This window comes from Peromyscus maniculatus, chromosome 23 (assembly GCF_049852395.1).
Source record: "Peromyscus maniculatus bairdii isolate BWxNUB_F1_BW_parent chromosome 23, HU_Pman_BW_mat_3.1, whole genome shotgun sequence".
Lineage (NCBI taxonomy): Eukaryota > Metazoa > Chordata > Mammalia > Rodentia > Cricetidae > Peromyscus > Peromyscus maniculatus.
The window spans coordinates 13,234,649-13,251,281 of record NC_134874.1 but is presented as its reverse complement, the minus strand read 5'-3'; the positions used below and the strand labels follow the sequence as shown (position 1 = coordinate 13,251,281).

Sequence of the window (16,633 nt, the reverse complement as noted above, 5' to 3'; positions counted from 1 at the left end):
TTAGAGGCTCCATGGCCCTGGTATCCGCTGATAGAACGCATCTGTCTTCTTCTCTCCTGGCAGGCATCCTGGATCCACGCTGCAAACTCTGTGTGTTTATGGGGAAAACAGACCCACAGGCTCCGAGGCACCAGCAGCAGTCCATGGTCTTGGTTCCCATGGACACCCCAGGAATCCATGTCATCCGGCCTTTGTCAGTGTATGGGCTGGAGGATGCTCCAGGTTAGATCTCCCAGGGTCAGTCACTCTGAGTATGGCTCTAGTCCATGGGCAGCAGTTTTGGGGAGCCCGTGTTCTGTTCAGAAATTTCTACATACCGAGGATCTGATGGCGTTGGTAATATTTATATATACCAAGGGTGGTACCAGCCATTTGTTTCCTAAGGTGCACGAACTGCCCAGCAGACTGCCTGTGTGTGTTTATGCCTGCCTTTCCTCTTCTAATCTCAGAAGATAAGCAGGAGTCCTTGAGGCGAGACGGGCGGACAGAGGCGCCAGGGCAGCAGGCTTGGCTTTCGGGTCTTGTGCAGGTCACAGCCCCAGTGGAGTCCCTCACCTCTGTGAGGAGTGGGCCTTTTCTGTGGACAGCATTCACACCCTCACCTCTGGCCTCCCCGGAGGACTGATACATTGTTCCTCACCTGGAGGTTCTGGCCTGCATCGTATTTGAACCACAAGGCCTGAAACGTGGCTCAGTGGGTACTTCCGCCAGGCCTGATGACCTGATGTTCAGTCCCTGTGGCCCACACGGTGAAAGAACTGAGCTGACTCTGCTATTTGTCCTAAAACTAAATAATCTGTGGCCAGCGAGATGACTCCGTAGGTAAAGGTGCTTGCTGCCAAGCCCGACAACATGAGTTCAATCCCCAGGACCTACATGGTAGAAGAGACCTGACTCCTGCAGGTTCTTTTCTGACCTCCCCAAATTCATCGTGCCTATGTGCACACACACACACACACACACACACACGCACGCACGCACGCACGCACGCACGCGCGCGCGCGCGCGCGCGCGCACACACACACAGCAGTAAAATTTAACGTACAAAACTTTTAAAGGAAATGGCAGAAGCTGGGCAGTGGTGGTGCATGTCTTTAATCCCAGCAGGCAGATCTCTGAGTTCAAGGCCAGCCTGGTCTACAGAGTGAGTTCTAGGACAGCCAGGGCTACACAGAGAAACCCTGACTTGAAAAACCACAAGGAATGGCAGAATAACTTGTTTTTGCTGAAGACAGCGATTCTATTCTCTTGTTTCTGTCTGTCTGTCCATCCGTCCATGTCATCCCCCACCCTCCCACCTCCCCACCCCCATCCTCTCCTTAGCTGTGACACAGTTAGAAGGCTAAGGTCTGGGAACAGTACCAGCACTAGCCCTGACTGAAGCGAGGAAAAAACACATCCCAGGAAAATGCTTTTTTGGTCTTTCAGGGGGCCATGGTGAAGTACATTTCAAGGACGTGCGTGTGCCCAAGGAGAACATAATCCTGGGCCCCGGTCGAGGCTTTGAGATCGCGCAGGGCAGGCTGGGGCCTGGCCGGATCCATCACTGCATGAGGCTGATTGGGTATTCGGAGAGGGCCCTGGCACTCATGAAGACACGCGTGAGTCCCCTAATTCCTGTCTCTCAGCCACTATTGCTGACCAGGGAACTTCAAACTCCGGTGCCCTTCTGGGTGATGATATTCAGGATGATATTCATGCCCAGAATCTGCGATCTCTCCTTGGCCACAGATGACTTCCAGCGTGGAATGGCCACCTCTTTGTCCAAGTGGCCAGAAGCCAAGGCCAGGCTTTATGTATGGTAGCTGAGGTTGAGGTACCAACGCCCACAGGATCCTGGGTAGCCAAGAGCTGTCTGTGCTCCCAGCACATGGTTGAAACTCGGACCCCAGGGAGATCCTGAGTTGCCTGCTTATGCCCGTGGGGACACAGCGCCTGGCCCAGTGCATATCACCCTCCTTGGCCAGTGTGTCTAGAACATATAATCTGAGCCAGCATGGCATCTTATTCCAGCAATTCCATCCCGTGAAAGCTGGGGCAGGATTGCTGCAACTTCCAGACTAGCCCAGATTCCATAACAAGACACTGTCTCAAACAACGGAAGTCATTTTCCGTGGGCCCCTTAACAGCTAGAGGCCTACGTAGGGCAGCAGAGTGGGGGTCTGCAGGGGGCAAGGGAGCAGTTTGGTTCAGCACGACTGAGTAGCCGGTGTCGGGTTCCAACTTCATGAGTCTGACCCCCACATGGTGTATTTTAGGTCTCTTTAAGCACAGGATAATTGGGCGAAAGCTTATTCTAGTGACGATTAACTCAATCCCATGTGCACAGCAAAGCACATATAGGTCTCTTTGAGAAACAAAGTAAACTCAATATAGATCGGGAGGGGCTGCATTGAACCTCTGTAAAGTCCCCACGACACCTTCCATAAAGTTGGGTTCTGCGGATTGACTGTGAAAGACAAGCTTATGGTAAGAGTCTGGGGGAGGATCTGTCAGGATCTGGTGTGGTCTCCAGCCACAAAGATCGCACAAGTCACCAGACTGTTTATCACAACGTCTCAGAGCTCAGGTTCTCACACAGCCCATATTGGCCTGGAACGTTCCATGTAGGCAAGGATGACCTTGGTGGGACTCAAGTGGACCACACATGTTTGGTTGGAAATTAGTTTCTTAGGATAGAGATGCTCTCACGGTGCCCCTAAATTAGATGTTTTAAAAGCAGGCTGCAGGGGACAAGCGAACTGGCACACACCTTGAATCCCAGCACTCTGTAGAGAGAGGCAGGTGAATCTCTGTGAGTTCAAGGCCAGTATAGTCCATATAGCTAGTTCCAGGACAGCTGGGACTACACGGAGAGACCCTGTCTCAAAATGGACCAATGGAGGGAGGCTACAAAACACTATATGGACTGTGACTGTGTTTTAATGGGGAAAGGGAGGACAGTGAGCTGACCCAGCAGGTATGGTTATGGTTATCTGCTATCAAGAGTGTTGATGATCTCACTTTTATCTTAGGACCCACATAGTGGAATAAAAGATCCAACTCCTCCATGCTGTCCTCTGGCCATACCCACAAAATATATAATAAAACTTTAAGACTGTATGTATGTATATATTTACATGCATGCAGAACGTATGGAAGGGCAAATACCAACCGTGTGTTTTGAGATGGGCTTGCTGTGCTATCCAGATTGGTCTCAAGCTCCTGGACTCCAATGGTTTGCCTACCTCACCCTCCCAGATAGCTCAGTCTACAGATACACTGTGCCCTGCCCACAGCCACCTGCTGTCACTGTAGAAAATTAGATGGTGAGATACTTATGTACTTTTTTTCTCTCTTTTGTCTGGAAATTGATAGTCGTGCCACAAGATAAATTATTTGTGTAAAAGTTACTTTCCCAAGGATAGATCAATAAACACATGAAAGAAGAATGCCTTGATAGCCCTTTCCATCGAAGATGGGGCTCCAGGGTGTGAGGCTGGCCATCGTCAGCAGGTGGCGACCTGCCCCTTAGTGAGGCTCCCACAGTCCCTCCCACCCCCACCCCCCCCACCCCCCCACCCCCCCCACCCTCACCCCCCGCCTCCTGGGTACTGTCTTGGTCAGAAGCAGCTCAGGGCCTTCCCTCTTCCCAACCTCGTACCCAGAGGTTCAGCAAAGGGTTCTCAGAAGTAATCTGACCACCAGGAGATGGTGGCTCAGTGTGGTGTTTGTAAAAAGTGACTCTCACCTCAAAAGAAGGTGATTTCAGGGCCCAGAGAGATGGCTCAGAGGTTAAGAGCACTGGCTATTCTTCCAGGGGACCTGGGTTCAATTCCCAGCACCTACATGACACCTTACCACTGTCTGTAACTCCAGTTCCAGGGGATCCAACACCCTCACACGGACATAAATTCAGGCAAAACACCAATGCACATAAAAGGGAATACATTAAAAGAAGAAGATGATTTCAAAGCCACATGTGAAATGACATTGCCCAGGAATACAGATTTAGATGACCTCAGATTCCACGTTGCAATGTTGCAATGTGCTAAGTTTTACAAAGTTTCCTTTTGTCTTGAGACAGGGTCTCACACTATGTAGCCCCCACCCCAGTCTCCACCCCCCCCCCCCCCGAACTCACAGAGACCCACCTACTTCTCTTTGGGATTCAGGGTGTTTGCCACCATGCCCAGCTTCATGAAGTTTGTATAGGAACAGAACAGAAAGTCATAAGACACTTGCGGATAGGTGATGGCGCATCAGGCAGGCAAGTCCCAACACAAGTGAGGACATCTCTGCTGGAGGTCTCTGGTACCATCTGATGACATCCTTAGCTTTGGGGTTGGTGGAGGCAGACATCTCCACATTCCAGAAAGGACTTCCCTGAGTCACGAGGATGTTGATTCACACAGCAGTGGGCAATACATGGCTGATGAGGCACGAAGGTAGCCCGAGATTCCTGGCTCTGACCTGCAGCATTGTAAGCTCTCTGGGGTCACTGAAGCTGTGTCCAGCCCATCAGCCTTCGCAGCCTTCGATGTTCCGTAAAGGTGTGGCATCTGTGATAAGCGTTATGGCCTACACTCAGAACCCTGCTGCCAGTCAGCAGGCAGGCAGCTCCCGCTCCTGCTCCCTCCCCTCCCGTGTGTCCTGCTCCTCTGCGGGTCCCCTGCTCCTGAGCCTCTAGGCCCAGCTCCTCAGCCTTGTCTCTCTGGCGTCTCTAGGTGACGTCCCGCACGGCCTTCGGGAAGCCCCTTGTGGAGCATGGCACCATCCTGGCAGACATTGCCCGGTCACGTGTGGACATCGAGCAGGCTCGGCTGTTGGTGCTAAAAGCCGCCCACCTCATGGATGTGGCAGGAAACAAGGTGGGAAGCCTCATGGGTGACAGATGTCACCCCGGGGTGACACCGGAGTCAGTCCTTCTCTCCCTGTCTGGCTCTTGGACGCTGATAACTGCTACTGTTCTCTTGAGCTCTGGTCATCTGTTCCCATCCAGAAAAGGCCCAGGAAGAGGGGAACTGCCACTTTACCAACTGTGACCCTCCTGGTTTTCTTAAAGGGAGGTCTGAGCTGGGCGGTGGTGGCGCACGCCTTTAATCCCAGCACTCGGGAGGCAGGAGGCAGGTGGATCTCTGTGAGTTCGAGGCCAGCCTGGTCTACAGAGGGAGCTCCAGGAAAGGCGCAAAGCAACACAGAGAAACCCTGTCTCGAAAAACCAAAAAAAAAAAAAAAAAAAAAAAAAGGGAGGTCTGGTGGCTCTGTACTCCTGTGGCATGTGGGGGCAGGGTATATGAGGGAAGAGAGAGCTGGGGAGGAGAGACATCACAGGCCTTGTCCAGACCATCAGCCAACGGAGGGTCTTCTTCCCAGAGCGCCATTACCCATCGCCTGTCAAGGCTAGGCATGGTGCGTGCTGACTGCTGGGTTATTTGGCGTCCCATGCCGGGGCCTTGCACCCACTCAAGAGCTGCAGTGACGGGTTGGGTCAGGAGCACAAGTCCTGGTTCTTTGATGCCCTTGTTGGTGGAGGCTTGAGATGCCTCCTCAGTCAGTGGCCAGCCCCGAGGTCATCCTCTCTGGCTTTGGTCCACGCTTGCCTGGCGCCATCGCTGGACACAGCTGTTTTGTGTTTGTGGTACTAGGCGTCAAAGCCAGGACCTCGTGTTTGCCGGGTGGGTGCCGTCCACGGGCAGTGGCTCAGGCCTCGGGATCTGACTGTGGCCCAGAACGCGGTACCCGCGCGTTCCCCTCTGGCAGAACCCAGCCCCGCGTCCACCCGGACAGTCACTTTGGCTTTACATGCTTTTCGCACTTTGTCCTGTTTTTCTCACCCTACCTTCCCCTGCAGGCTGCAGCTTTAGAGATTGCCATGATCAAAATGGTAGCCCCGTCCATGGCCTATCAAGTAATTGACCGTGCTATTCAGGTGAGCCACCCTCGACCGCCCTCCACTGTGCCCGCCACTTCCCTTTTCAAACCAAGCTCGTGCAGGCCCCCCCCCCCCCCTTCCCGAGCCCAGTTCAGTAAGTGCCTCGCCCAGAGCATTCTGCTTGCAAGTAAGCTGGCCCAGGCGCAGGGGAGCCCTGTTGCTGCTCAGACCCAATGCCCCGACTCTGTGGGGTGCCTCCTTCCACATCCTGACACCTGGTCCCACACAGAACGTTCTCAGTAGCAGAAACCACCTTGAAGAACAGCCTTGGTGACTCAGGCATCCCAAGGGTGGCAGGGTGGCCCCATGTGAAGTCTGGAACTCACAGGTGTCGCGAGACAGCTGTCACCAGCTGTTCTGAGCAGGATGTCACTTTCAGAACTCACCCAGGCCTCCCTCTCCTTCCTACCATGTGTCTGCCAGGCCTTCGGAGCAGGGGGCCTGAGCAGCGACTACCCCCTGGCCCAGTTCTTTGCCTGGGCCCGAGCCCTGCGCTTTGCTGATGGCCCAGATGAGGTACACCGGCTGACCGTGGCTAAGATGGAAATGAAGAATCCCAGCAGGCTACAGGAGCCAGCAGCGCCCAGAGTGTAGATTCTGTGCTTGGAAAGGCCAGGTATGTGTGGTTCCTGCGTCACATCCCGCACCTCAGTCTGGGACATGCTGCCTGAGCCTTCTGGGGTCCCCCAGAGAAGGCATTTCTGGATAGGCTGGGAGTTTGTGTTTTAGGCCTGGAGGAAGGGCATTTGGGTCCAGCCCTGGGGAGCTGGTCTTGAATTCCTCAGACTTGACCTGTGGTTCCCCGACTTTTGCAGGCTGTAGGAATCTGGACACCTGTGTGCCGTGTTCTCTCTAGAGGCGATGGGGTTCCTTCTCAGGCCTTCTAGGAACGCCGAGGCTGCAGACCACAGCTGATGTTCCTGGGAACTGGGATGAAACCACTGTGTGAGCACTGGAGTGCCCACATCATGGGATACTGACTCAGATGCCCTGTTCGAAAGGGGCTGTTGGGACACACAGTCTGTGTACCTCCTGTGTCACACCAAGGACATGGGAATAAAGGCTCCCATAGCTCCTGTGACTCAGGTGCCCGTGGCTTCCTCAAGTCTCTGCTGCTTCCCCTACACCGGCCCCATATGCCAGGGCACCTTGGCTCATGGATGCCATGGCTCCTGATTCTCCCAATGTCTTCCCATCCCCTCACCACCAGAAAACCTCACCAGGGGAACCATGCCATCCGAGTGAGATCCCGGTTGACTGCGACACTCTGTCACCCATCAGCAGTCACGGTGGGGCATGAGGGAAGTCAGACGAGATGCTGCTGAGATCGGAAGAGTAATGTGTCCTCCCTGAGGATCGGGGGGTGGCCACCTTGGCAAGGTCTGAGGTCTTACAGGAACAGGGGCCTCATGAGACCAGAAAAGATGAAGAAGCCGTGGCTGGGAGGACTCGGCTTGAAGATGCAGCCACAGCCCGTCTCTGGGCAGCAAGCTGGGCCGGCACCATCACATGCTGTACTGTGGACCTGACCTCAGGGTACCTGCTTCCTCCGAATGGACTTGATGCTGCAGCCTGGGCCGTGCACTCTAGAGTGCGCGGTCACCACAGGCTCCTGACTCAGTTTCTCAGGTGTGCTGGGAACACAGGTGCCACCGCACCTGAGGGACGGTTCCCGAAGGACGATCGATGAAGTGCCCACCGATCACTGTCAGCGCCAGCACACCGGCAGATTCCTGCCACCTCAGTCCCACCTCTGTTTCAGGCCTGGGAGAAAAAAGAGGGGTTCATAAAAAAACATGACGTGGCATATTATGTGGCCCTAAGAATGCCTCTTGTGCCTCCTGAGTTAAGTTAACCTTGCTCTACTGCACGCCAATGTATGATACACCCCACATCTCCCTCAGATTCGCTGCTTCAAGGCCCGGATACACCGGCATTGTGTAAGCCCCTGGCCTTAACCACTGAGCTATCCGCACAAATCCCAGTGTGGGTTTGTGAAAGAGCCTGCCAGGGCTGGGGAGGAGGCAAGGCCGGGGAAAATGCTTCCTGCACAGGCATGGGCTCCTGAGTCTGGGTTCCAGAACCCGCATGGGAAAGCGGAGTGTGTGGCACATACTTGTGATCACCGGGAGGGTGGCGACAGGAGGGTCGCTGTGGCTCACTGGCCAGCCCTGCCTGCTTGCTCAGTTCTAGGCCCATCTCAGAAATAAAGATGGCCTGGTCCTGGAGAGTTACACCAGAGGTTGTCCTCTGGCCTCCAGAGACACACAAGAAACACACACACACACACACACACACACACAGAGAGAGAGAGAGAGAGAGAGAGAGAGAGAGAGAGAGAGAGAGAGAGAGAATGACTCTCTCTTTTTTTTTTTAAAGATTTGTTTGTTATGTATACAGAGTTCATTCTGCCTGTATAAGGAGGCACTGGATCTCATTACAGATGGTTGTGAGCCACCCTGTGGGAATCGAACTCAGAATCTCTGGAAGAGCAGCCAGTGCTCCTCACCTCTTGAGATAATCGCACCAGCTCCTGTAAATGACTTTTTATTCTTCAAAGTTGTGGGGGTTTGAATTAAATTTATATGAGTATGTAATGAACCTGTGACGTGGTCATGAGAACATGCGATGTTGATTTTTTTTTTTTTTTACTTTATTTTTGATCTGTGTCTGTGTGAGGGTGTCAGATCTTGGCGTTACAGACAGTTGTGAGCTGCCGTGTGGGTGCTGGGAATTGAACCCGGGTCCTCTGGAAGAGCAGCCAGTGCTCTTAGCCACTGAGCCATCTCTCCAGCCAACGATGTTGGTATTTCTTTCTTTCTTTTTTGTTTTGTTTTGTTCAAGACAGGGTTTCTCTGTGTAGCTTTGGTGCCTTTCCTGGATCTCACTCTGTAGACCAGGCTGGCCTCGAACTCAAAGAGATCCGCCTGCCTCTGCCTCTGCCTCTGCCTCCCGAGTGCTGGGATTAAAGGCATGCGCCACCACCGTCCGGCCAATGTTGGTATTTCTTAAGAAAGACATTGGGAATGCCAACAAATGCAAGAAGGACCACAGCAATGCCTGCCACTTACCTGTTTCCAGGGAACAGAGTACACGATGCTCCCACCCTGAAGAGTGCTTTCTGAAGACAAACATTGCTGTGTTGTACAACCTTGAACATGGTACCTATGAAGAGCTCTTCTCTGCTGAACTGTAAACACTAATTCTATTAACAATGGAGCTGTAACAGTAGAAGGGGCCTTGCTGTTCCGAGCGCTAAGAGGCTGCCTGGAGTCACCCCGGTTTCCCACTTCCCGTTCCTCCAGCATTTGTCAGGAGAGACGATTTGACCAACCTCTCCCAAAAGTTCACCAGCCGTTCAAGCTGAAGTTCCCTAACAGCCGCGGACTCCAGAGGAGTCTCCCGCAAGAATAAACAGATGTGAGAATGGAAAATACAAAGGAGCAGGCGCCATGGTTTTAGAAGACACAGGGCAGGATCCCAGGATAGCCTTCCCAGCCTATCTCCATTCTGGCCATTCTGTGGCACCTCGGTGGTGGCCGTCCTGGCACTTAGCCCCATGGAAGCACACCTGTCTTCCAGCAGGCTGCTCAGGCCCCAGTGGGCTTGGTCTGGTGAGGATCCGGTCTGACCAGTTTTATGGGCTCCATCCCACTGTGGCCTGTGACCTGTCTTGGAAGAGGATCAAGGCAGAGCGATCCTGCCTTCCCTTCTCCCACCACAGCGTTCGATCCTAAAACGGGAATGGCAACCGTCTGGGCCCCTCCCGGCACTCATCGGGCAGGATTCCCACGGGGACAGCGGGACTGTCTGACTCCAGGGTCCCATCAAAGGTGCTGCCTTTGCTCCTACGACTCCATCTCTTCATCTGTGTGTTCCCAGCAGCCTCCTGCAATCTCAGCCTGTGCTCCCTCAAGCCCTGATTTCAGATACAGCCCTGAGATTCCAGAACCATCCCGAGAGGCTGGTCTCCAGGTGACCTTAACCTGCCTGGCCAGGGCCCCTTCAAAGCCACAAGGAGAGTGGAACGGAGAGAGCTCCAGGATGCACCGGGTCATAGGGTAGATTTCTGTCACCTCAGGGCTTCAGGCTCCCCAGGGATGTGTGGGGTGGCTGAGGCATTGGCCAAGCATTCCCATCTCCCATTACTGGGTAGTATGGACTGACAGACACCTGGGCACAGACTCCTCCCCCCCCCATGTGACCTGGGGACCAACCCTGAGTGATGATTGGACAAGTAATCTGATCCAGAGTTTCTTCTAATTAAAGCAACACAGTGGAGAGATGGCTTTGTTCTTCTATCAGCATCTTAGATAACTCGGTGTTTGAGATCAATGAAAGATAGCCAAGGCCAATCCTAGCTGAAGTGGGATGGGCTGGCTTCATCCAGGAACGTGACTGGGGGAGGGAGGGGTCAGTATGAGGCGAAAATACTGACATCTGCAGAAATGGGGGTTAAGCAAATGTAGGAAGTGGAGTTGGTCCGTGTGAAACCCACCTGGGCTACCAGGTTGTCCTTATGGAGAAATCAAGACACAGGAGAAGGGGACCCTGCCTATCTTCAGTGTTTGTAACAAGCAGGAACTTCCTTGGCAGCTTGGAGCATGTCCAGGCTGACAGTGCTTTAAAGGGGACCTGGGTCCCCCCTGATGAGGAGGCCTGGAGCTGCTAGGAACTACCAGTGTTGACTGTGGTCTCTTTGTGTGACATGTGTGAACACAGTGTTTCTGGGCCGAGCTGGAGAAGCAGGCCCAGAGAAGCCTGCCTGGCCAGAGTTGGGTCAAGGAAAGCATCTTCCTTGTGGGTTCCAGTGTCCCACATTCACCTGGGCTTGGGAGGGGATTTTCCCTCTCTTGGCCTTGAGTTTTCTTCATTTGAAAAGTGGAGAGGACAGAGCCCCTGGGGATGAAGATCAAGGAGACGGGGCATAGTTCCAAGCTTGCACTGTACCGGGGCATTCCTGCATGGCTGCCCTCAGGAAGAGGCCAGAGAGGAAGGGGCTTGGCTGCAGGGCGTCGCTCAGTGGGACCGTGTTTGTCCAGTGTGGTGCACATGAGGTCCATCCCAAGCAAGGGCAGAAGAGAGAGGAGGCCGTGCTTCCATGGAGGACCGGGACCTGATGGATTTTCATCAGGCCGAGGGTCAGCCCCCGACTCCCTAGACCACAGTGCTTCTCAAAGTTACCCTGCAAAGCACTATCCTATGGGCTAGCCGAAGTGTGAAGTGTTAGTTGGTATGGGGGCCTTTCAATCACCCCTGCAGAAACGCTGTTTGCTTTGAGCTCACACACACACCCCCTTTTGAGAAGCCCGAGTGGGGAGGATGCTGGACCTCCCAGGTCAGGGACACCAGCTGGAGGAACTGTAAGTGCTCCTGGTTACTCGGGCACAGGAGGTGGCAGGTTCAGACTCTTCCCAGCAATGAGGACGACTAGATACTCTGCCCTCCCCATTCTAGAGATAAGGAGACTGAGACTTAAGGAGGTCAGATAGCTTGCCCAAGGGCGGGCATATAGCCAGCAGCTCAGTTCAGAAGTTTCTAGACTGCTTTCTCCTTTGAGACTTCGCTTAGCGGCTTCGTGTGAGCATCTGGCCACCCGAGTGAAGGAAGAGGAAGCTGGTGACCTGCCACCTACAAGGTGTTTGTTTTCCTGATGCTTCTGTCTCAGGAGATCAGTAACCTCAGTGTGGCCCTCTGTCTACCTGAGGGGTTCAGAGGCTCTGAACACAGGCAATGGCCGGCCACATGGGCTGGTTGTACCCAGAAGCCAGCTGTGTGCCATGAGATTGTGTATAAACCAGGATGTGACAGGGCTACAGGGCTGGTCCACGTTTTTTCCTGCTAGTGACTTGTAGTCTGCTTTGGTTTGAATGTTGCTGAATCCCCAGCCTAACTTAACTGGGTGTGGGGAAGGTCTGTCCTTAGCCTCAGTGTTCCAGATGGAGACTGAACAACCAATAGTTTGTCTCCCTATTCTGTGACCCCGAGGAAGCCCTCAGTGGCTGTCAGTTTTCTGTGTATATTTTGGTTTGGGTTTTCCAGGCAAGGTTTCTCTGTGTAGACCAGGCTGTCCTGGAAACTCATTTGTAGACCAGGCTGGCCTCGAACTCACAGAGATCTGCCTGCCTCTGCCTCCTGAGTGGGTTTGTTTCATTTTTAAAATCAGATTAAAGATTGGACAATGAGAAAGAAAATGGAAAGAATCAAGGAAGATCTGGGTGTGGAGTGGACATTTTTCATTCCAGCACTTGGGAGGCAGAGGCCTCCGGAAGCGGCCAGTTCAAGGCCAGTTTGGGCTATATAAGGAGACAATTCTCCAAAAGCCAGGGGCTGGGGGTGTGGCTCAGTGGCTAGAGGACATCACTAACATAAGGTCCCAGGTTTGATATACAGACCAGAAAATGAGGAAAATACCAGTACAGTCAGGTAGAAATACAGTATGTGTGTTATGCTGTAATACATGACATTATCTAATGTTACATTAGACTTGTCAACATTAGGGGACTGAGCCACACAGAGCCTTGCCTCATTTTTGTTGCTGTGATAAACACCCTGACCCTCCCTGTCCCAATTAAAACAAAAAACAAAAAACAAAAAAACCTTAGGACAGAAAGGGGTTAATTCGGTTACAACTCCAGGTTAGAGCCCTTCATAGCAGAGAGGTCACAGTGGCAGGAGCTTGGGGCAGCTAAACCATGTCACACACCCAATCAGGAGCAGAGAGGACAATGCATGCAGCTTGCTCGCTAGCTCTCTCCTCTTCAGGACCCCCTAATGGGGAATGGTACCACCCACGGTGGGCCAAGTCTTCCCACGTCAATTCATAGTCAAGAGAGTCTCCCACAAACGTGTCCATAGGCCAACCTGACCTAGATAGTTCCTCCAGTAAGACTGTCTTCCCTGGTGATTCTAGGTTGTGTCAAGTTGACTGTTAAAAAAAAAAAATGACCCATCGTGGCGTTGAAGTGGAGATTATACGAAATCAGCAAAGGAAGGCTAGTGGGCTGATAGGATAAAATTTTGCCTGAAGCTCATCTCCGAGTTCAAGGCCAGCCTGGTCTACAGAGTGAGTTCCAGGACAGCCAGGGCTACACAGAGAAACCCTGTCTCAAAACAAAACAAAACAAAACAAAACAAAACAACAGAAAGAAACCTGTAAATCACAAAGATCCACCTGCCTCTGTTTCCCCAGTACTGGGTTAAATGTGTTCCACCATGCCTAGTCCTTCTGCTACATTTTGATGATTTATAGGGTGTCCAGCATGCTAGGCAAGTGCTCTGCCACAGAGTTACATCCCTTACCCCAGAGTGAGAGCCTTTCTGTTTTGTTCTGTTCTGAAGTTTGGCTTTTTGAAACAGAATCTCTTTATGTAGCCCAGGCTAGCCTTTAAGCCACAGTCCTGCCTCTCTGTGCTGGGATTCAACAGTGGGGGTTAAACTTAAAGGAGGGCACTCTCCACAGGAGTGGCACCCATGTCCACTGTCAGCCACCAGCACGCAGCTGCTTGTCCATGTCCGGGGACCACATGCCTGGAGACCTTCACCCACATCACAGCTCATGTGGTCTCACTGGAGGACCTGGTCCCGGAATATCAAGTTGTTTTCTGCCAGGCATGCCAGCCTAGGCCAGTGTTGGGTAAATGCCCAAACCACGCTGGAAGCAGCTGATCACATTCTAAATGGAAGTCCACGGTTCCCCGGCACATGCTGGAAGAGGAGGGCTGGGATGTGTCATACTCCCAAAGAGACCAAATGGGCCAAAAGACTCCCCCAATTGGGTGCAGTGGAACCCAAGCTAAGGCAATGAATGATGTGCCCACCTTTGGCAAGAAGAAAGACCAAATGCTTACTCCTAAATGTAATCTCGGCTTTCTCTAAGAAAGCCACGTTGTCCATGTAAAAAAAATAAAATAGGAGGCCGGCAGTGGTGGCGCACGCCTTTAATCCCAGCACTCGGGAGGCAGAGCCAGGTGGATCTCGGTGAGTTTGAGGCCAGCCTGGTCTACAGAGCAGGATCCAGGACAGGCACCAAGACTACACAGAGTAACCCTGTCTCAAAACACCAAAATAAATAATAAAATAAAATAGGGCTGGGGGTTATGTGGCTCAGAGGATAGAGTGTTTCCCTAGCATCCATGAAAGCCCCGGCTTTTACCCTCAGCACATAAACCAGTGTGGTAGTCATAGCTATAATCCCAGCTCTCCAGAGGAAAGGCAGGAGGACCCTGTCTCTAAATAAATAACAAGGAAACAAACAAAAAGGTTAAAAGTCTGGAAATCAATAAAAATGGTGTTGCACTGATTTGTAAGTAAACAGATAAACAGGTGGTCTACTTAAGGACATTTGCCAGTCAGCAATGATATGTGACAGAAGGGACACCTCACTGATGTGCGCGCGCGCGCGCGCGCGCGCGCGCGCACACACACACACACACACACACACACACACACACACACACACACGGCATTGGGTATAGTGGCACACACGGATCTCTCTGAGTTTGAGGCCAGCCTGATCTACATTAATGAGACCTTGTCTCAAAACAGAAACACACAGGACTTCTGTGATAGTTTGAGTTTTTATTGCTATGAAGAGACACCATGACCATGGCAACTCTTATAAAGAAGACATTTAATTGTGGGGACTTGCTTACAGTTTCAGGGGTTCAGTTGTCACCATGGCAGCAGGGAGCAGGGCAGTATGCAGGCAGAGGTGGTGCTGGAGCTGAGAGCGCTATAGTTTACAGGTAACAGGAAAGTCAACGGACAAGGCATTCAATCTTGCTCCTTAGAAATTTATATTAAAGCAATAGAGGCTGGCTATCAGAACAGATACTAGCAGTATCTAATAAAAAAAAAAACAGTAGTGGGAAGGGTGTAAGGGTGTGGGGGAACCTATATCTAAAGTATGGTGGTACTTGGGCCACCAGCCTAGGCTATAGGTATTTTTTTTTTCTAGAGACAGGGTTTCTCTGTATAGCCCTGGCTGTCCTGGAACTCCCTCTGTAGACCGGGCTGGCTTGGAACTCATAAGAGATCCACCTGCTTCTGCCTCCCGAGTGCTGGGATTAAAGGTGTGTGCCTCCATTGCTGGCCAGGCTATAGACTTTTTGAACGTGTATCTTTTCCCTGGCTAACTACAGCAAGCTGGGCTCCCAGTCAGCCCTAAGTCCCGAGGGCTGTACACAGACGCTGCAGAGCACAGTCTAATAGCTAAGCTGTAGTAGGTGGCAGACTAGGTGTAAGATAGCATCTCATATAGCCCAGGATAATCTGGAACTCTTTATGTAGACCAGGTTGACCCTGACTTATGCACCACAAGAAAGTAGACTTTCAATGTAGTCTTGACTTGTGATACTTCGAATTTAAGAGGGGGTTCTAGGCTACACCCCATCATAAGTCAAGAACCTTATACACGGCAATATCCATATTTAATTAGGAAATATCCTGTGTCTCGGTGCCTCTACCTCTGAATTTCTCAGTAAGCCAAAAATACAAAAGTGTGGCATTGTGTGTAGTCTCCCAAGATTGGAAGCCACCTAAATATCACCCACTGAAAATTCTTTTTTTTTTTTTCCCTCCAAGACTAGACAATGCCTTGTCTAGTCACTGGGATTTCTCTATGTAATAGCCGTGACTGTCCTGGAACTCACTCTGTAGACCAGGCTGACCTGGTCACAGAGATCCACTTACCTCTGACTCTGGAGTGCTGGGATTAAAGGCCTGTGCCACCACCACCCTGGCCTCAGAAAATTCTTTAAATGGAAATGTACATGTGGCCCATGGAACACAGAGTAGCTCCCCCCACCCCACCCACCCCAATCCCCAGACAGGGTTTCTCTGTGTAGCCCTGGCTGTCCTGGAGCTCGATCTGCAGGCCAGACTGGCTTCAATCTCACAGAGATCTACTTGCCACTGCCTCCCGAGTAAAGGCCTGTGCCACCACCACTGAGGCCAGAGTAGCCATTTTTAAAACAATGAATTCCTACACACAATCCAAAACATTTTTGCAAGGCAAAACTGTTTACTTCTGCAGAAGCAGGTTGCCCCGCCATGCTGAGCAAGCAACCACATCCAGAGGGGCCCTGCAGATTTTTTTTTTAAGGGTCTCACTCTGTAATCATGGCTGGCTGGAACTGGTAGGCAGACCACCAGGCTGGCCTCGAACTCTCAGAGATCTGCTTGCTTCTGCCTCAGAAGGCTGGGATGAAAGGCCTGGACTCAGCTTCCTGATGGGTTTTTATTCCTAAAACAAAGGGGTTCTGTGTCTCCCGGAGTGGTCAGAACCAGCGGGGAGACACGAAATTTGAGCTTTTACTTTCTGTAAGTGCGCCCTACCCCCACCCCACCCCACCCCACCCCACCCCCGAGGAATCTCAATTTCTGCTAAGTGGCTCCATTACAATTCCTAACAGTGCTCTCAGTTTCCCAGATTCCTTTGCACCGAAGGTTGGTCATGTGACCCTGCCTGTAAGGTCCTTAAATGCTTTTTCCCTCCTGTTTTGTGCTAACCATGCTGAGTCCCGGGGCAACATGCGCTGTCCAGTGCTAAAATCAGAGGCACACAGGGAAACGCGCCCAGGACCCTTGTTTAGTCACTGGGGTTTCTCTTTTACAGCGCAGGCGACAAAATATTGCGAGTCATCAGAGTAGGGCGAAGCTCTCTTGCCTGGTGTTTCAGAAACGGCCCGGGCCTCGGCTTCCAAGAGCTCCGCCCAG

General features: G+C 52.1%; 1 protein-coding gene across 5 annotated transcripts in view; it reads left to right on the top strand.

Annotated features, from left to right (window-relative positions):
- Acad10 (acyl-CoA dehydrogenase family member 10) overlaps positions 1–7,721 on the top strand; it is a 42,258-nt gene extending 34,537 nt beyond the window's left edge. For all 5 annotated transcript variants that reach the window (XM_006970765.4, XM_076561262.1, XM_076561263.1 and 2 more), the window contains exons 17-22: positions 64–222; positions 1,429–1,601; positions 4,707–4,850; positions 5,834–5,911; positions 6,338–6,530; positions 6,730–7,721. In XM_006970765.4, the coding sequence (XP_006970827.2) occupies positions 64–222; positions 1,429–1,601; positions 4,707–4,850; positions 5,834–5,911; positions 6,338–6,508 (725 nt within the window). In that variant the 3' untranslated portion in view covers positions 6,509–6,530; positions 6,730–7,721. The remainder of the gene's footprint in view (positions 1–63; positions 223–1,428; positions 1,602–4,706; positions 4,851–5,833; positions 5,912–6,337; positions 6,531–6,729) is intronic.
- The last annotated feature ends 8,912 nt before the right edge of the window (positions 7,722–16,633 follow it).